This window comes from Herpailurus yagouaroundi, unplaced genomic scaffold, assembly GCF_014898765.1.
Source record: "Herpailurus yagouaroundi ecotype Mexico unplaced genomic scaffold, PumYag 250, whole genome shotgun sequence".
Lineage (NCBI taxonomy): Eukaryota > Metazoa > Chordata > Mammalia > Carnivora > Felidae > Herpailurus > Herpailurus yagouaroundi.
The window spans coordinates 26,032,896-26,054,378 of record NW_024412467.1 but is presented as its reverse complement, the minus strand read 5'-3'; the positions used below and the strand labels follow the sequence as shown (position 1 = coordinate 26,054,378).

At 38.4% G+C, this 21,483-nt stretch overlaps 1 protein-coding gene across 1 annotated transcript in view; it reads right to left on the bottom strand.

Moving 5' to 3' along the window:
• The window catches only part of EXOC2 (exocyst complex component 2), a 277,362-nt gene that overhangs the window by 115,152 nt on the left and 140,727 nt on the right, over nucleotides 1-21,483 (bottom strand). Inside the window, exons 15-18 of the mRNA XM_040460631.1 lie at nucleotides 14,508-14,573; nucleotides 13,943-14,100; nucleotides 13,414-13,535; nucleotides 11,926-11,987 (exon numbers count right to left, since the gene is read on the bottom strand). Coding sequence (XP_040316565.1) covers nucleotides 11,926-11,987; nucleotides 13,414-13,535; nucleotides 13,943-14,100; nucleotides 14,508-14,573 — 408 coding nt within the window. The remainder of the gene's footprint in view (nucleotides 1-11,925; nucleotides 11,988-13,413; nucleotides 13,536-13,942; nucleotides 14,101-14,507; nucleotides 14,574-21,483) is intronic.

Below are 21,483 nucleotides of genomic sequence, written 5' to 3'. Positions count from 1 at the left end.
GAAATAAGTCAACTACAAACTAGAATAAGTGCCATGGGAAAAAAAAAAAAACAGAACTCAGAAATGATGATGGAGGGGAATCTGCTCTAACTAAGATGGTCAAAGAAGAGCTCCCTTAGACAGTGAGAACATTTAAGTGGAGACTTGAAGGGCAAGAGGACTCAGCGCCATAAAAGATAAGGGAAGGCAGTGGTGAGCTCAGGGAGACAGGGCAATATGTACACAGGCCAGGGAGGGCAGAGCCTAAAGGAACTGAGAAACCACAAGAACAGCAGTGCATCACAACCACTAGGCATGAGTTTGGCAGTACAAGATGAGGCTAAGGGTCTGGGTTTCACTCAGACAGAGGGCTGTATAAGACACTTAGTTGAGGGGCGCCTGGGTGGCTCAGTCGGTTAAGCGTCTGACTTCGGCTCAGGTCATGATCTCGCGGTTCGTGAGTTCAAGTCCCGCGTCGGGCTCTGTGCTGACAGCTCAGAGCCTAGAGCCTGTTTCAGATTCTGTGTCTCCCTCTCTCTCTCTCTGACCCTCCCCCGTTCATACTCTGTCTCTGTCTCAAAAATAAATAAACGTTAAAAAAAAAAATTTTTTTTAAAAAGGCACATAGTTGAATTAAAAAAAAAAAACTCTGTGCAAAAATCCGGAGTCAGAACCTCTCCTCACTACATGCTTCAATTTGTTAAAAGAGATTGGGGAAAAAAACTGAACAGAAGAGACAAGTTTATTTTCTTACAAAAAGGAACCCAGATTTAATGAAAGCTAAAATAGTGCCTCAATATAATGTTATTTTAATACTGCACTTTGAAGCCACCAGAGGGCACCATAAGAAAACAAAACAAAACAAAAAACAACTTCTAAGTACAAAAAAAAAAAAAAAAGAATATGGGATAAAATACCAACTGCACAGAACTATTTCAAGAGGTATAATGTTTGTTAAATACCTGACCTAATGCCTCCAACTTACCCGCCTCAAAAGGTAGGAAAATCTAAGAATAATGGTGAAAATTAAATCCAAAATTCAACTGTGGGTAATTAAACCTGTTGTTACCTGGATTTTTTGCATTAATATTTGGACTAGATTTTCTTAATTTCTTTTTATATCTACACTAATACAATAAATGGATAACAGCAGAGAATTGAATTAGTTTCAGTTAAATTGGGAGTAATGATAGTCTAAACATCTGCTATTTATTTTTTCTAAAGAGAAGCAGTGCTATTTCTGCATATTGTCAGTGGATGATTATCCAATTTAGCTGACTATAAGAGCTATCACAAATCATTCCAGTTCTTATGAAGGAAAAAAATTCTCAAAATTATCCAAATTGAAAAAAACAGTACACATTTTCAATATGAAAAGAAAGCAGGATGCTTTCAAAAAAGCTGTTTCAGAGCACTGAAGTGAGGTTCAAATTAAATATACGCTACTTCAGGGGTGCCTGCGTGGCTCAGTTGGTTGAGGGTCTGACTCTTGATTTCGACTCAGGGCCTTGGGATTGAGCCCTGAGTGAGGCTTCACGCTGAAAATGTAGCCTGCTTAAGACTCTCACACTCCTCTGAAGGGTCTACCTCCCTCCAGGTGCTGCAGGCCCCTCCCCAGGGGACCACCGAAGAAAAAGCTATCTGAGCATGCCCCTCCCGCCCCTGTGCACCTTGCAGATCCACCCCAGCGAATAAGCCAGATCCCAATGAAGCAGCACCACAAGTCTGGCAGTGTGCAAAGAGCCCAGAAGGGGCCACACCACTCCACAGTGAGTTCTGCCCCTGGGAGAGGGGAAGATAAGGTACACACCAGTCAGACTGTGGCCCCAGTGGTGGGCTGAGGACAGACATCGGGTCTGATTGTGGCCCCGACAACTAACACAAGTTACTCCAGACAACACAGGGGAAGTGCCTTGCAGTTCCGCACCACTCCAGGGACTAACCAAAATGACAAAACAGAACTCTCCTCAAAAGAAACTCCTGGAAGTAGCGACAGCTAACGAATCGATCAAAAACGATTTAAGCACTATAAGAGAACAAGAATTTTGAATAATAGTCATAAAATTAATCGCTGGGTTTGAAAAAAGTATACAGAACAGCAGAGAATCTATTGCTACAGAGATCAAGGAACTAATAGTCATGAGAGGCTAAAAAATGCTATAAATGAGAAGCAAAATAAAATGGACACAACCACACTCGGATTGAAGAGGCAAAGGAGAGAATAAGTGAATTAGAAGATAAAATTATGGAAAAACAGGAGGCTGAGAAAAAAAGAGATTAAAAAAATCCAGGAGTTTGAGGGGAGAATTAGAGAACTAAGTGATGCAATCAAATGCAACAATATCCATATAATACGAATTCCAGAAGAGGAAGAAAGAGAGAAAGGGGCTGAAGGTGTATTTGAACAAATCATAGCTGAGAACATCCCTGATCCAGGGAAGGAAAAAGCACTGAAATCCAAGAGGCACAGAGAACTCCCTTCAGACGTAACTTGAATTGATCTTCTGCACGACATATCATAGTGAAACTGACAAAATACAATAAAGAGAAAATTCTCAAAGCAGCTAGGCATAAACATGCTCTAACTTACAAAGGGAGACCCATAAGACCAGCGGCAGACCTATCTACTGAAACTTGGCAGGCCAGAAAGGAATGGCAGGAAATCTTCAATGTGATGAACAGAAAAAATATGCAGCCAAGAATCCTTTATCCAGCAAGTCTGTCATTCAGAACAGGAGGAGAGATAAAGATCTTCCCAAACACACAAAAACTGAAGGAATTCATCACCCCCAATTCATTGCCCTACAAGAGATCCTAAGGGGGATTCTGTGAGTTAAATGTTGCAAGGACCTCAAAGTACCAGAGACAACACTACAAGCATGAAACCTACAGACATCACAATGACTCTAAACCCATTGCTTTCAATAATAACACTGAATGTAAGTGGACTAAATGCTCCAAACAAAAGACACAGGGTATCAGCATGGGTAAAAAAAACAAGACACATCTATTTGCTGTCTACAAGAGACTCATTTTAGACCTGAGGACACCTTCAGATTGAAACTGAGGGGATGGAGAACTATCTATCCACCATGCTACTGGAAGTCAAAAGAAAGCTGGAGTAGCCATACTTATATCAGACAAACTAGACTTTAAATTGAAGGCTGTAACAAGAGATGAAAAAGGAGATTATATAATAATTACAGGGTCTATCCATCAGGAAGAGCTAACAATTATAAATGTCTATGCGCTGAATATGGGAGCCTTCAAATATATAAAACAATTACTCACAAACATAAGCAACCTTATTGATAAGAATGTGGTAATTGCAGGGGAGTTTAATACTCCAGTTACAACAATGGATAGATCATTTAGACACAGGATCAATAAAGAAACAAGGGCGCTGAAGGATACATCGGATCAGATGGACTTGACAGATATATTTAGAACTCTGCATCCCAAAGCAACAGAATATACTTTCTTCCCGAGTGCACATGGAAAATTCTCCAAGACAGGTCACATACTGGGTCACAAAACAGCCTTTCATAAGTATAAAAGAATTGAGATCATACCACGCACACTTTCAGACCACAATGCTATGAAATTTTAAATCAACCACAGTAAAAAGTCTGGAAAACCTCCAAAAGCACGGAGGTTAAAGAACACTCTACTAAAGAATGAATGGGTCAACCAGGCAATTAGAGAAGAAATTAAAACATATATGGAAACAAATGAAGATGAAAATACAACAATCCAAATGCTTCAGGATGCAGCGAAGGCAGTCCTGAGAGGAAAATACATTGCAATCCAGGCCTATCTCAAGAAACAAGAAAAATCCCAAATACAAAATCTAACAGCACACCTAAAGGAAATAGAAGCAGAACAGCAAAGACACCCCAAACGCAGCAGAAGAAGAGAAATAATAAAGATCAGAGCAGAAATAAACAATATAGAATCTAAAAAAACTGTAGAGCAGATCAACGAAACCAAGAGTTGGTTTTTTGAAAAAATAAACAAAATTGACAAACCTCTAGCCAGGCTTCTCAAAAAGAAAAGGGAGATGACCCAAATAGATAAAATCATGAATGAAAATGGAATGATTACAACCAATCCCTCAGAGATACAAACAATTATCAGGGAATACTATGAAAAATTATATGCCAACAAATTGGACAACCTGGAAGAAATGGACAAATTCCTGAACACCCACACTCTTCCAAAACTCAATCAGGAGGAAATAGAAAGCTTGAACAGACCCATGACCAGTGAAGAAATTGAATCAGTTATCAAAAATCTCCCAACAAATAAGAGTCCAGGATGGATGGCTCCCTGGGGAATTCTACCAGATATTTAAAGCAGAGATAATACCTATCCTTCTGAACCTATTCCAAAAAATAGAAAGGGAAGGAAAACTTCCAGACTCATTCTATGAAGCCAGCATTACTTTGATCCATAAACCAGACAGAGACCCAGCAAAAAAAGAGAACTACAGGCCAATATCCCTGATGAAGATGGATGCAAAAATTCTCAATAAGATACTAGCAAATCGAATTCAACAGCATATACAAAGAATTATTCACCATGATCAAGTGGGATTCATTCCTGGGCTGTAGGGCTGGTTCAACATTCGTAAATCAATCAATGTGATACATCACATTAATAAAAGAAAAGAAAAAAGACACATGATCCTGTCTATCAATGCAGAAAAAGCATTTGACAAAATTCAGCATCCTTTCTTAATAAAAACCCCCGAGAAAGTCGGGATAGAAGGAACATACTTAAATATACTAAAAGCCATTTGTGAAAAGCCCACAGCTAATATCATCCTCAATGGGGAAAAACTGAGAGCTTTCTCCCTGAGATCAGGAACAGGAGTGGACAGGGATGTCCACTCTCACCGCTGTTGTTTAACATAGTGTTGGAAGTACTAGTGTCAGCAATCAGACAACAAAAGGAAATCAAAGGCATCAAAATTGGCAAAGATGAAGTTAAGCTTTCACTTTTTGCAGATGACATGATACTATACATGGAAAATCCGATAGACTCCACCAAAAGTCTGCTAGAACTGATACATGAATTCAGCAAAGTCGCAGGATACAAAATCAACATTCACAAATCAGTTGCATTCTTATACACTACTAATGAAGCAACAGAAAGACAAATAAAGAAACTGATCCCATTCACAATTGCACCAAGAAGCATAAAATACCTAGGAATAAACCTAACTAAAGATGTAAAAGATCTGTATGTTGAAAACTATAGAAAGCTTATGAAGGAAACTGAAGCAGATACAATGAAATGGAAAAACATTCCGTGTTCATACATTGGAAGAATAAATATTGTTAAAATGTCGATACTACCCAAAGCTATCTACACATTCAATGCAATCCCAATCAAAATTGCACCAGCATTCTTCTCGAAGCTAGGACAAGCAATCCTAATATTTGTATGGAACCACAAAAGGCCCCGAATAGCCAAAGTAATATTGAAGAAGAAGACAAAAGCGGGAGGCATCACAATCCCAGACTTTAGCCTCTACTACAAAGCTCTAATCATCAAGACAGCATGGTATTGGCACAAAAACAGACACATAGACCAATGGAATAGAATAGAAACCCCAGAACTAGACCCACAAAAGTATGGACAACTAATCTTTGACAAAGCAGGAAAGAATATCCAATGGAAAAAAGACAGTCTCTTTAACAAATGGTGCTGGGAGAACTGCACAGCAACATGCAGAAGATTGAAACTAGACCACTTTCTCACACCATTCACAAAAATAAACTCAAAATGGATAAAGGACCTGAATGTGAGACAGGAAACCATCAAAACCCTAGAGGAGAAAGCAGGGAAAAACCTCTCTGACCTCAGCCGCAGCAATTTCTTACTTGACACATCCCCAAAGGCAACGGAATTAAAAGCAAAAATGAATTACTGGGATGTCATGAAGATAAAAAGCTTCTGCACAGCAAGGGAAACAATCAACAAAACTAAAAGGTAACCAACGAAATGAGAAAAGATATTTGCAAATGACATATTGGACAAAGGGCTAGTATCCAAAACGTATAAAGAGCTCACCAACTGCACACCCAAAAAACAAATAATCCAGTGAAGAAATGGGCAGAAAACATGAAGAGACACTTCTCTAAAGAAGACATCCAGATGGCCAACAGACACATGAAAAGATGCTCAACATTGCTCCTCATCAGGGAAATACAAATCAAAACCACACTTAGATACCACCTCACGCCAAAATGAACAAACAGGAGACTACAGATGCTGGCAAGGATGTGGAGAAATGGGAAGCCTCTTGCACTGTTGGTGGGAATGCAAACTGGTGCAGCCACTCTGGAAAACAGTGTGGAGGTTCCTCAAAAAATTAAAAATAGACCTACCCTATGACCCAGCAGTATCACTGCTACGAATTTACCCAAGGGATATAGGAGTACTGATGCATAGGGGTATTTGTACCCCAATGTTTATAGCAGCACTCTCAACAATAGTCAAATTATGGAAAGAGCCTAAATGTCCATCAACTGATGAATGGATAAAGAAATTGTGGTTTATATACACAACGGAATACTACGTGGCAATGAGAAAGAATGAAATATGGCCTTCTGTAGCAACATGGATGGAACTGGAAAGTGTTATGCTAAGTGAAGTAAGTCATACAGAGAAGGACAGAATTCATATGTTTTCACGCCTATGTGGATCCTGAGAAACTTAACAGAAGACCATGGGGGAGGGGAAGGAAAAAGAAAAAAAAAAAAAAGAGGTTAGAGAGGGAACCAAACCATAAGAGACTCTTAGAAACTGAGAACAAACTGAGGGTTGATGGGGGTTGGGTGGTGGGTGATGGGTATTTAGGAGGGCACCTTTTGGGATGAGCACTGGGTTTTGTATGGAAACCAATTTGACAATAAATTTCATATTAAAAAAAAAAAAGATGCTCAGTCTCTCTCCAACACTCCTCATTCATGTTCTCTCTCTTAAAAAGCAAACCTAGGAGAGACCTAAACCTTATTAAACAAATAAATAATAAACAAACTTCAGCTGAAATAAGTCATAGTGAGGCAAAGTATAATGTTCATTTCATTTCTTTTTTTTTAATATATGTTTATTTTTGAGAGAGAGACAGAGTGTGAGCAGGGGAGGGGAAGAGAGAGAGGGAGGCAGAGTCCAAAACAGGCTCCAGGCTCTGAGCTGTCAGCACAGAGCCTGACATGGGGCTTGAACCCATGAACCGTGAGATCATGACCTGAGCTGAAGTAGGTAGCTTAACTGACTGAGCCACGCAGGCGCCCCTCTTTTTTTCTGTTTTGTTTTGTTTAATGTTTATTTATTTTCTTCAGAGAAAGTGCTACCGGCATGAAGCCCGATGCAGGGCTCGATCTCACAAACCATGAGATCATGACCTGAGCCAAAACAAGAGTTGGGTACTTAAATGACTGAACCACCCAGGTGCCACTATGTTACATATTTTTTTTACCTACATCTGGCTAGACGATATAATGGCTGACATCAGAAGGGTAACTTTCTCTGGGTCATTCATCCACAAAGTTTAGTCTTCTAGCTTGTATGTATGACAAACATGAAATTAGTTATTCTATGGTTCCAGTTTCTTACTATTATAGTCAAACTTTAAGTGGACTACAAACAAGTTTCTATGGTAAACATTTCAAAGTATTTTAAAGAGGTTTATCTATTATAATCAAACAACCAAAGTTAGATGTGGCAGCTACCAGATAAGCACTAACTGGGAGAGGGGGAAAGTGGCTTCTTTAAGACTGCATGGCTAATGGGGTGCCGGGCTAGGTCAGTCAGAAGATCATGTGACCCTCAATCTCAGGGTCATGAGTTTCAGTCCCACATTGGGTGCAACGATTAAATAAATAAACTTAAAAAAAAAGAAGAAAAAAGATTGCATGGCTGTTATGTGACAGAACTATGGACTGAACCAGATTATGGTTCCAAATCCAGGGCAGCACATTTTCCTCCATATCAGCACTGTTCAAAAGAAGTATAATGTGAGCCACAAACATAAGTCATATATATAATTTAAGAGTTTCCAGTAAACACATTAAGAATATTAAAAGAAAAATTGATTTTAATATAATTCAGGTTATGCAATATACCAAAATATTATATCATCATGTAATCAATAAAAAGTTGAGATATTTCACATTCTTTCTTTGTACTGAGTCTTATACAAACCATGTCTATAATGACTGCTATATTGGATATTGGACCATGCAGGTCTACTCTACGTCTCCTTTCTCTAAATATTTATTTAGTATGACAGAATTAGCTATAGGATAGTTTGTATATAAGCACTAATAATTATGAAAAGTAGAATAAACCAAATAAAAGTAGTTTTTATCAAAAATAAATCCTTTAAAATATAATTGTATTTATTAAAACTAAATTTCCCTCATTTCAAACATGATTTAATTTACAAAAATTTGTAAGTAAGCACTGATGTTCTAAACCACATTGTTATATAAAGGTATATTTTAGTGTACTTAGGAGGGATAGGAGGAAAGAATTTCAACTTGTCAAAAATTTCCCAACTCCCAAAGTAAGACTGTCAATAGGAAGTATAAAATTATTTCAAAAAGTACAGCAATTTGAAGAACTGAAGAAATACTACATGAGATCATTCTGTCTCAACAACCTCACTCACCGTGATTTTGTAAATTTGGGCAAGTCAAAACCATTTTATTCTAATTTCCTCACCTACTAAACAGGCAGAAACCTGACTGCCTCCTCCAGATTTATTTTCTCCATTTTTCTTACTAAGGTAAAACAGAAATTGTTGGGATTAGCAATGTGCTCTGCTAAGAAACAAAAAAAAAAACAAAAAAAAAAACAAACAAAAAAACCCTGCAATTTTCCAGCCTCCACAGTAGATAGGGATGGGCATGTGAATCAATTCTAGCCAATTAGATGTGGGAAGAATTGTCAGCTATGGCTCCTGAAAAAGTGCTGGACTTTTCTCATGACAGAAATAAGGCCATGGTGGTTGGAAAGGCAATAGCATTCCTTTGATCATGAGGCCATTGTGAGACAAAAGCCACAATAAAGATCACAAAGAAGAAAGTCAGAAGGAGCCTTGTGTACTGATTGCATGATTAAGCTGCCACACCAGTCCTAATTTCTTTAATATTAGAAGAAAAGGAAATGCCCATCTCCTTTAAAGACCCCGGATGTTTTAGAAGCTGAATGTCAATTTAACTGACACACCCACCTACAGGATCATTGTGGGAATCCATGAAACAGATGTGAAAACATGATACATCATGAAAACTATTTTCAAAAGTATTTTGATAATCTATAAGTCCCATCTAAACAGATGATGACTCTAAAATGAATAGACCATGTTTATAATTGCCTGCCTGACCCATGTATATATCTGGAGAGGTTAGTTATTGTTGGTTTGTTTTATTTTGGCTTAGGGGTCAGAAACAGAATTTTTTTTTCCCATTCTGCTTTTCTGAAAAATTCAAGTTACTGGGAAACTTAGAATGAAGCACAATCTATTTTATTTTTTTAACTTATTGTCAAGTTAGCTAATATACAGTGTATATACAGTGTGCTCTTGGCTTTGGGAGTAGATTCCCATGATTCATCACTTACCATACAACACCCAGTGCTCATCCCAACAACTGCTCTCCTCAATGTCCATCACCCATTTTCCCCTCTCCCCTGCCAGCCCTGGCACCAACCCTCAGTTTGTTCTCTGTATTTAAGAGTCTCTTATGGTTTTCCTCCCTCCCTGTTTGAACTATTTTTCCCCCTACCTTTCCCCTATGGCCTTCTGTTAAGTTTCTCAAATTCCACATATGAATGAAAACATATGGTATCTATCTTTCTATGACTCACTTATTTCACTTAGCATAATACCCTCCAGTTCCATCCACATTGTTGTAAATGGCCAGATTTCATTCTTTCTCATTGCCAAGTAGTATTCCATTGTATATATAAACCACATCTTCTTTATCCATTCATCAATTGATGGACATTTGGGCTTTTCCCATAATTTGGCTATTGTTGACAGTGCTACTCTAAACATTGGAGTGCATGTGCTCCTATGGATCAGCACTCCTGTATCCTTTGGATAAATTCCTAGTAGTGCTATTGCTGGGTTGCAGGGTAATTCTATTTTTTTTTGAGGAACCTCCACACCAGTTTCCAGAGTGGCTGTACCAGTTTGCATTCCCACGAACAGCTGAAGCACAATCTGTTTTATTTTATTTTTTTGTTTGTTTTTTTTATTTATATATGAAATTTATTGTCAAATTGGTTTCCATACAACACCCAGTGCTCATCCCAAAAGGTGCCCTCCTCGATACCCATCACCCACCCTCTCCTCCCTCCCACCCCCCATCAACCCTCAGTTTGCTCTCAGTTCTCAACAGTCTCTTATGCTTTGGCTCTCTCCCACTCTAACCTCTTTTTTTTTTTTTTTTTCTTCCCCTCCCCCATGGGTTCCTGTTAAGTTTCTCAGGATCCACATAAGAGTGAAACCATATGGTATCTGTCTTTCTCTGTATGGCTTATTTCACTTAGCATCACACTCTCCAGTTCCATCCACGTTGCTACAAAAGACCATATTTCATTTTTTCTCATTGCCACGTAGTATTCCATAGTGTATATAAACCACAATTTCTTTATCCATTCATCAGTTGATGGACATTTAGGCTCTTTCCATAATTTGGCTATTGTTGAGAGTGCTGCTATGAACATTGGGGTACCAGTGCCCCTATGCATCAGTACTCCTGTGTCCCTTGGATAAATTCCTAGCAGTGCTATTGCTGGGTCATAGGGTAGGTCTATTTTTAATTTTCTGAGGAACCTCCACACTGCTTTCCAGAGCGGCTGCACCAATTTGCATTCCCACCAACAGTGCAAGAGGGTTCCCGTTTCTCCACATCCTCTCCAGCATCTGTAGTCTCCTGATTTGTTCATTTTGGCCACTCTGACTGGCATGAGGTGATACCTGAGTGTGGTTTTGATTTGTATTTCCCTGATAAGGAGCGACGCTGAACATCTTTTCATGTGCCTGTTGGCCATCCGGATGTCTTCTTTAGAGAAGTGTCTATTCATGTTTTCTGCCCATTTCTTCACTGGGTTATTTGCTTTTCGGGTGTGGAGTTTGGTGAGCTCTTTATAGATTTTGGATACTAGCCCTTTGTCCGATATGTCATTTGCAAATATCTTTTCCCATTCCGTTGGTTGCCTTTTCGTTTTGTTGGTTGTTTCCTTTGCTGTGCAGAAGCTTTTTATCTTCATAAGGTCCCAGTAATTCACTTTTGCTTTTAATTCCCTTGCCTTTGGGGATGTGTCGAGTAAGAGATTGCTACGGCTGAGGTCAGAGAGGTCTTTTCCTGCTTTCTCCTCTAGGGTTTTGATGGTTTCCTGTCTCACATTCAGGTCCTTGATCCATTTTGAGATTATTTTTGTGAATGGTGTGAGAAAGTGGTCTAGTTTCAATCTTCTGCATGTTGCTGTGCAGTTCTCCCAGCACCATTTGTTAAAGAGACTGTCTTTTTTCCATTGGATGTTCTTTCCTGCTTTGTCAAAGATTAGTTGGCCATACGTTTGTGGGTCTAGTTCTGGGTTTCTATTCTATTCCATTGGTCTATGTGTCTGTTTTTGTGCCAAGCACAATCTATTTTAAAATGTAATGCAAATAAAATATAGTGACACATGATGAAGAAAGAGCACGCTAAAAGAAATCCACTGCTTTTATTAATTTTTAAATATTTGTAGTGTTAAGCAAAAATGAGTCTAAAAAAGAAAACTTTAAGAAGTTTATTTTTCTGTTTCCAGAGATGATTTAGAATTACAATGCAAAGAACATATGCTCCCTATTAATAAAATTAGTCATTTATTTTGAATATTATATACATTAATCATTAATCATTGAAAAGTATTTAAACTTACAAGAGAAGTCAGTCCTTCATTATCGATAATCCAGTCTTCCTTTTCAGCTAATCTCTTTATTTCTGCAGGGAAAATAAGCACACAGTACTTTTTATTTTAATTTCTCATTGAACTTTATATAAATAAAAATCTATAAAGGTCATGGTTTTTCATTATTTTATATAGATTTGTTAAAAAAAATGGAAGTAGGTAATAGGCATAAGACATATTTCTGGTAGACTCAAGTTTTTAAATGTGTATTGTTTTTCTGGAAATTTTTAATAAAACATTAATGTAAATAAATTTAGCCCCAATTGTAGACTGCTAGGCTAGGCTTAATGACAACTTTTGACAATGGTTTATTACTTAAAGAGGACTCTTGATAATATTCAATATGTACAAAATAAGCTACAAAATGTTTTTTCCCAAAATATCTGATGAAAAATTTATATTGTTTTAATCCTATATACTTCTGATGACTGGCACTATGATTCTCACTTGGCTAAAGGAATCCTACCTGTCCAAACCTTTAGCATTTCATGCTGTCTCAGGTCCTTGTGGGGAACAAGTAAATGAATTCAGAGGATACTGCTGTTTCTCACCTGGATTCTACTCCTTTTCTGTTGACACAGTATATTTAGTCACCAATTCTTAGAGATGTGACCTTCTTACTCAAAAGTCTTGGTGACAGATAGTTATGGCGTATGTCATTTATAATGATGTTCTTGATTGTTTTCAACGATATTTAATATCCAGAAGGTGGCTTTGTAAAGATAACTTTGTTTTTTATGATTGTGTATACAAAATTTTTCCTGAAAATTCTAAAATGTATAAAGAAAACGAGCATCACCTATAATTTCTACTATGCAGAAAACTATTATTTACCTTTCTTCTGATTTTACATTTGTATTTCTAAATATTTAAAATGCACACACATTTTCAAAACTGGGATCATATGTTATATTCATTTTATACTATACTTTTTCTACTTAACATTTGCCATAAGAATGTTCTTATATCCTTAAATATTTTCAAATATATTCACCTTAATTTATGCATGGTCTGGCATCTCAAGTAAATAGATTTGAAAAGATATTCAAAGAAGGAAAAAAATGCCTGGGTGGCTCAGTGGGTTAAGCATCTGACTTCAGCTCAGGTCATGATCTCATGATGGGTTCATGGGTTCAAGCCCTGCATCAGGTTCTGTGCTGACAGCTCAGAACCTGGAGAGGCTGCTTCAGATTCCGTGTCTCTTTCTCTCTCTCTCTCTCTCTCTCTCTCTCTGCCCCTCCCCTCTCGTGCTTTGTCTCTTGCTCTCTCAAAAATAAATAAACATTAAAAAAAAAAAAAAGAAGAAGGAAAAAATTCTATTGAGCAGCTACTGGTGATCTAAAATATTCAAGTTTCCATAAAAGGAATTTTCTCATTTTCAAGGATTAGGAGCTACAAAGAGGTGGGATATTCAGATAATCATTGTCTAGCAAATGTCATCAATTTCTCTTAACATACCTTCCGCTGTATGTTGCAATGTGACCATCACACAACGTACTCGGAGATCTAAAATGAGATCCTGGATAGTCTGTAACATGTCATTAGGAATTTCAAGGGCAGTCAACGATTCATAAGTAAGCCTGTAAGAGACACAACAAAACAAAAGTGAGCAGAGTGAGATCTCAAAGCATTTCCTGTCATCAGTTTGGCCACTCTATATAATGATGCATTATGGAGGTTATAAGCTACAATATTATATTGAAAGCAAGGGCAAAGTAAGACCATAACAAGAATTTTAATACAACAGTAACACTGAAATAATAAAAAAGATGCACATTCAGTAGGATATACTCATCAAATGTAAGCAACAGGAAGGTTTAGGAGCTCAGGTGCTCTAGCACTGAGGAATATACTGAGGAAATACTAGAGGCAAAAGGACAGAGTAAAATTCTTTGTTGAACATGTTTTTCTTTTTTTTCAAAAAGGCAAAAAAAAATTTACCCCTTTTTAGAAGACATTCTTGTTAAAAAAGATATTCCATATTTACCTTATGGTCTGGATGACATGAGCAAGCCACTGTCCTGACAGCTCAGACTTTACCTCCCAGCCTCCATACTGCCTCACTCCACACTCTGGGATGCTAAGTGGGAGCAGGGCTCCACGGATCAACTTCACAAGACACTGCATTACTTCTTGAATCATTTTCTAGACAATGATAAAAGTAAAACTGCATTAAAAGTCATTAATTTGAGGGGCGCCTGGGTGGCGCAGTCGGTTAAGCGTCCGACTTCAGCCAGGTCACGATCTCACGGTCCGTGAGTTCGAGCCCCGCGTCAGGCTCTGGGCTGATGGCTCAGAGCCTGGAGCCTGTTTCCGATTCTGTGTCTCCCTCTCTCTCTGACCCTCCCCCGTTCATGCTCTGTCTCTCTCTGTCCCAAAAATAAATAAATGTTGAAAAAAAAATTAAAAAAAAAAAAGTCATTAATTTGATTAAATCAACTAAAGGACTCTGCCTGAACAATGATGAATAGTTCGAACATAAAGTTTTCTAGCAACTTTGGTTGAGAAAATCCTATCTTGTGAAAAAGTCTACACGCTTATCCTTAACTTACCTTAAAATCATTTTGTCTTTGCCTTACATTCTTCGATCTTTCAATCTGGCCTGATTTCTCTGCAGTCTTAAAAATCAAAACAGCAAAATAAAATATATTAGTTATCTCTAGAAATAATGTATAAAAATAAGAAATACTTTAGCAGCTGTATATAAAGAGAGCATTGTATACGGTTGTAACTTGATTAAAAGGAATGTATAACACAAAATCTAAGTTTGTGACTTAAAAACAGACTTAATTAGAAAACCTTTACTTATTCCAACAAGAAGCTACTTATCCTCCTAAAACCTTTAAGTGCAATTCGTATAAATAAACCTAAGCATTAAGCTGAAATTACCTTTTCCGTAGGTGAATTTCATGTGCCATGCTCATCAACAATTTTATATATTGTTAAGCCTAAATCATACCCAAGACAACATTTTCAACCTTATTTTTCATTAGCTGGTACAGAAGTAAAAGGAAGAGTAAATTCTGGATTAATGTCTAAGAATCTTAGGATATCCATTCCCTTCCCTTAAACATTTATAAATAAGCATTATATTTGGCATTTTATTTTTACAAAACTAAAAGTCACGATTCTTCTTTCAGGGATTTTACTAATTTAGGAGAGAATATATTCTAGAATCCTAGAATTAAATTTTTATTTGTTTCCTGCTAGCCGTACTTTCCTTTGATATTCTTTTCTCCTTAAAGTAATATTTGGAAGACTACACTGATTAAAACAGAAATCTATTCAATTGGATTTCATTTAACTTTTTATTCCCAAATTTTCTAACAACTAAATATTACCATATAACATGCCTGGGAAGGGCAAGCCTAGAAAACTTTCCAAATAAAGGAAAAATAACAAGATGGTATGATGTAAACGAAAATTCTGATAATTCATTAACATAATGCAAAATTATCCTTTAAAGTTGAAATGCTTATGTATTATTGGTTAGAGACATGTCAAAAGAACTTTCAAGTTAAGAACAACTGCATTATAGGGGCGCCTGGATAGCTCAGTTAAGTGCCCAACTCTTGATTTAGGCTGAGGTCAAGATCTCACAGTTTGTGAGTTTGAGCCCCACACCCGACTCCTCATTGACTGTGGAGCCTGCGTGGGATTCTCTCTCTCTGCCCTTCTCCCCCTCTCTCAAAATAAACTTAAAAAAAAAAAAAGATTATAAATGATTATGATACTGACATCAAGTTGATTTTAAAATACAATGTTATATATATCTTTTGTATAAGCTAGAGAAACAATGTATAGAGTTCATTATTATGATGAATATTACTAATGTGAATGACTAAAAGAAGGGTAAGTATTGCTAAATGTTTTCGACAAAAACCATCAGATGTACCTAATAAAAAGTGGTCAACATACATATACATACATACCTCTTCAGGCTCTGATTTACATTTATTTTACAATTTTATATTAAATTGTAGCTTTTTATCATTTAAAAACATTTTTTGGGGGGCGCCTGGGTGGCTCAGTCGGTTGAACGCCCAACTTTGGCTCAGATCATGATCTCATGATCAGGAGTTTGAGCACTGTGTCGGGCTCTGTGCTGACAGCTCAGAGCTTGGACCCTACTTCAGATACTGTGTCTCTGGCTCTCTCTGCCCCTCCCCCACTCGCACTCTCTCAAAAATAAACATTTAAAAAAAATTTTTTTTTTAAATTTTAACATTTATTTTTGAGAGACAGAGACAGAGAGTGAGCGGGGAAGGGGCAGACAGAATCCAAAGCAGGCTCCAGGCTCTGAACAAGCTGTCAGCACAGAGCCTGATACAAGGCTCAAACCCAGGAACTGTGAGATCATGACCTGAGCCGAAGTTGGACACTCAACTGACTGAGCCATCCAGGCGCTCCTACCATTTTGTCTTTGTAGAAATGCACGTTTGCTTTAAAAGATAAAAGTTTAATTTTTGAAAAATCTAAACCTAAAATTCACTTCAGTAATGTCAATAAGCCAATTCCTAAAATTTACTAGGCAACAACACTCAAAATTCTTTGAACACCAAGATTTAATTCAGAAGCTGATGTTTTTGTCCCTTTATTTTTAAGACAAATGAGAAGTAATTAAAGTGTTTTAAAGCAACAGTGAGAACTGACTAGAGGGGCTAATATTGGGAGCACAACCAGCCAGGAGGATGCTACACTAACCAGGTGAGCAATCACAGCACCTTAGACAAAAGGAGGTGGAGCATGAACTCCTGTTGATGGCTTAGCCACAGGCTTCCAAGGTAGAGTAAACTGATCATGGCAATTCTACTGGGTGTTGCAGTGAGAAAGGAGAGATGATGTCAAGAGTGACTGCCATCTGAGTCATGACTACTCAGGTAAGTCCAACCAGCCTTGAATGTCTGTTAGCCTACTTTCTGTTTCTGTCAAGTGTGATGCTCTGATTCAAAGTAACACTTTGGGCAATATAGTGGCCTAGGTGTAGAAAAACAAATGAATGGCCACAGACTTACTGAGGTGATGAATTAACTATTCTCTAAATACTGCAGTTTGTCAGGTCTTAGTCCTAGGCACTTTTTTCTCTATACACTCTCACTAATTCATTCTCATGGCTTCAAATATCATTTCTATGTAATGCCTTCCTATTTTGGATTCTGCACTCAATTCCAACATGTGTGGGTAGGGGTAGGGGCCTCCCCTTAAAAACAAGCAGTTTTCCAGATACCAGCTGTGAGAAGTGACATGATTCATTTTCAGAAATACCAGATAAAAGCTGTGCTGTCTAGTAGCAAGAGGTTTACAACCTATTGGAAATGCGTACGAACTGCCCGCCAAAAATGCAGTCCCAAACCCTTAAGACACTGTACTTCCTGGTTCCTCTTCCCCACCCCCTCTCCATTTTGCAGGCTTATTTTTCGCAGGCTTCACAATGAGTATGCATCAGAGAACTGAAGTCTCTGTGTCACCTCAAGGAATGTACATTTGTTCCAAACAGACTACTTTTTGGCCTTACAAGGGCATAGGTAACTTCCCAGTAAGGCTATAACCTCTGTAGTACTCAGCCAATGAGGAATCAGGAGAAGGACTTCATGCTAGGAGATAAACTGCTTACTGTAACTGCCACCCACTCTTGCAAAAGTGTTGATTTAAAGCCTTGCTTCACTGTGCTCCGAGTCTCTGCATCCCTCCTTTGATTGGGGCAGTGGGCTTATTTGTCACACCAGCTGAGTGTCCTACAATTCAACTCACTTCTGACACTCTCTACCTGGGAAAAAAGTGAGATCCCACAGGTAAGGGCTTAGTCCTACAAGATTTGTGCCACCACCCCCTCCCCCTAACACTTAGATGCCAATTTCAAGACCAGGTTGTTACCTGTGCTTCTGACCTACTGGCTATATAGATTGGACATTCCCATGACTTGCTGCCTAGGTTCAAATAATTTGTTAGAATAGCTCATAGAACTCAGAAAATGTGTTCACTCACTCAATTACCAGTTTATTATAAAAGGATATAATTCAGAAATGGCCAGGTAGAAGAGATGCATAAGGCAAAGTATAGGAAAAGGGTGCAGAACTTCCATGCAGTCTCCAGGCAAGCCACCTTCCCTGAATTTCCAAAAATTCACCAACCTGGAAGCTCTCTGAACCCTGTCCTTTGGGTGTTTAAGGAGGTTTTGTTAACATAGGCACAACTAATAAAATCACTGGTCATTGTCAACTGATTCAACCTCCAGCTCCATTCCTCTCCCAAGAGGTCTGAGGGTGAGACTGAAAATTCCAACCCTCTTCCTCCATAGGTGGGGACAAAAGTAACATAACATAACATAACATAACATAACATAACATAACATAACATAACATAACATTACATTACATTACTTCTGCATTCCTCACTTAGGAAATTCTCAGGGTTTTAGGGGCTCTATGCCAGAAACCAGAAGACCAAATATATATTTCTTATATATAACCACAATGTCACACTTCCAAATTTATATTTCCAGCCCAAATCTTTCCTCTGAAGCCCAAATTTGAATATCAGATTGCCTACTTGATGTCTCTTCTTGAATAATTCACAGGAATTTCAAATCCAATACATTAAAAGTGGAAAACTGCATGTTCTTCAAGTCTTTCTGATGAGGGACTATAAAGCATGCTGAAGGCCAACACAAGCTAGTACACTCCCCACCCCCAGGAGGGACATATGTGATATTCCTCAGGTACTCCTGGATGCCCAAGAACAAAGGAAAGAAAAGAAAACAAATGGCTAACTGATAAAGATCACAGTCGTGCAGGACACAGTCTCCATCAGTTTACAAATACCTTAGTAAATTACAAGAAAAAGGCAATCTTATCAATAGCCTAATATCCAGAAACTTATAGACTCAAGTTTCCTGGAGCCCATAGTATCACCATCCCAACCATTCTGATGTGGGGAACAAATGCAAGAAGAAAAGGGCAGGTAAAATTAAGTTTCTTTATAACCTGCAGCCCGCTGGCAAATACTTGGGGCAACACAAAGTATAACATTACTCCAGGAACTCCTTACTATCTATCTTAATGTTAATGCTTCGCTAGAGGGAAAAACAACCTTAGCTTGACAATAGGTAGGCCTCCAGTAATGTCAGTCTTCAGCACATGAAAGTCTCTTCCGAAACTTCTCTTTTAACTTTACCTCTCCCTAGTACATGGTATATAACCAGCCATACAACAAGCCCAGTGCAGCTCTTTCTTCCCACAGGCTTTAATAAAATCACTTTTTTGCACCGAAAAAGAAAACCAAAGATGGAGGCATCAGAATTCCAGACTTCATGATGTACTACAAAGCTGCAGTCATCAAGACAGTATGGTACCAGCACAAAAACAGATACTCAGATCGATGGAACAGAATAGAGAACCCAGAAATGGACCCACAAACGTATGGCCAACTAAGCTTTGACAAAGCAGGAGAGAATATCCAATGGAATAAAGACAGTCTCTTCAGCAAATGGTGCTGGGAAAACTGGACAGCAACATGCAGAAGAATGAACCTGGACCACTTTCTTACACCATACACAAAAATAACTAAAAAATGGATGAAAGACCTAAATGTAAGACAGGAAGCCATCAAAATCCTAGAAGAGAAAGCAGACAAAAACCTTTTTGACCTTGGTCGCAGCAACTTCTTACTCAACATGTCTCTGGAGGTAAGGGAAAAAAAAGCAAAAATGAACTATGGGACCCCACAAACCCCACTGTCACCTCAGAGCTTCATCATTTCTGACTTCATAAGTGGCATACCTACTCACTCAGGGGTCGGTCCATTTGGTAGCTCTATGTTAATTCCTGTCCTTATCTTACTCATTGGATTTATCAGTAAGTTTGGTCAACACTACTTCCAAAATACAAATGAAATCCATCATTTTCTTTCCAACTCCACTAACAAACCTTAATCCAACCACCATCATTTCCTGTCCAGACAGCTTGAACAGCTTACCCACTTTGATTTTTATTCCCTGACAATTCATTCTTGAATAGGTAACCAAAGTGGTCTTTTTATAATTTTTTTTTTTCAACGTTTATTTATTTTTGGGACAGAGAGAGACAGAGCATGAACGGGGGAGGGGCAGAGAGAGAGGGAGACACAGAATCGGAAACAGGCTCCAGGCTCTGAGCCATCAGCCCAGAGCCTGACACAGGGCTCGAACTCACGGACCGCGAGATCGTGACCTGGCTGAAGTCGGCCGCCCAACCGACTGCGCCACCCAGGCGCCCCCAAAGTGGTCTTTTTAAAACCAAAACTCTGATCAGGTCACTCTACCACTTAGAGTCCATGCATGGCTTCCTACCACACTTGGAATGTAAATCCCTTACCATGTCTGTACAACAAAGCCGTCAATTGGTCCCTGCTCAGTATACTCAGGATGTTATGACTTTCTGTTTTTCAAATATGCCAAACTCTTTTCCTTGGCTTTGCATGTGGCATTGTCTCTGCCTAATACATTTTTTCTCCCTGATTCTTCGTGAGGTTGTTTCCTTCTCATGCTTTGAGTTTCAGTTTCAATATCATCTCCACGGAGAGATCTTCCAGGATCTCCATCCCACTACTGACATTCTTTATCTTAGAACCCTATTTCTTTTATAGCTGTTAGCAAAATTTAGGATAATTTTTAAAAAAATTTATTTTGGGGAACACCTGGGTGGCTCATTTGGTAAAGTGTCTGACTTCAGCTCAGGTCATGATCTCATGGTTCATGAGTTTGAGCCCCGCATCAGGCTGTGCGCTGCGCACAGAGCCTGCTCTGGATCCTCTGTCTCCCTCTCTCTCTGCCCCTCCCCCACTCATTTCTCTCTCTCTCTCTTTCTCTCTCTCTCTCTCTCAACATAATAAACATTTAAAAAAAATTATTTTGGTTCTTTCTCTCCAGGAGGGGAGAGATCATGTTTATCTTCGTCATCTTTATATATATATATATATATTTTTTTTTTTTTTTTCAATTTATGCATGTGTGGGTTATGTGTACATACACGTATACGTGTGTGTGTATGTAAATCTATCAGTGCCTGGCACATAGAGTGTTCAGGGTATTCATGAAATATTTGGTGAATGAAGGATCACCTAGGGTTAGGGTCAGTGTTCTTCAGGACCTCCTGGGATATATTTCAGAAAGCCTGAGGGCCCTGAACAGTACTGTAATAATCTGAAGTTTTTCTTTAAAAAACTCAAAGTCCTGGGTCTCCACATGGCAGACTGGCCCTTTGAAGGGTATCTGCTAGGCATAATCCTATGATATACTCCTGAAAAGTCCAACAGACTTACTGTTCTTCTAGAGATTTAAGATATCAACAAAAGGGTATGCAGAAGTTTAAGAATTTCCTAGGGGTTAGGAGGACTACTGTAGGTGTGGAATTCAGATGTTGCTGAGGAGCCCTGTACCTACTGTGATGTCAGGAGGCACAAATGACACTGGAATTCTATACTGCAAAATCTAAGTTAAGGACCTTGTGATGGTTAAGTCTATATGTCAACTTGACTGCGCCCCATATTCCT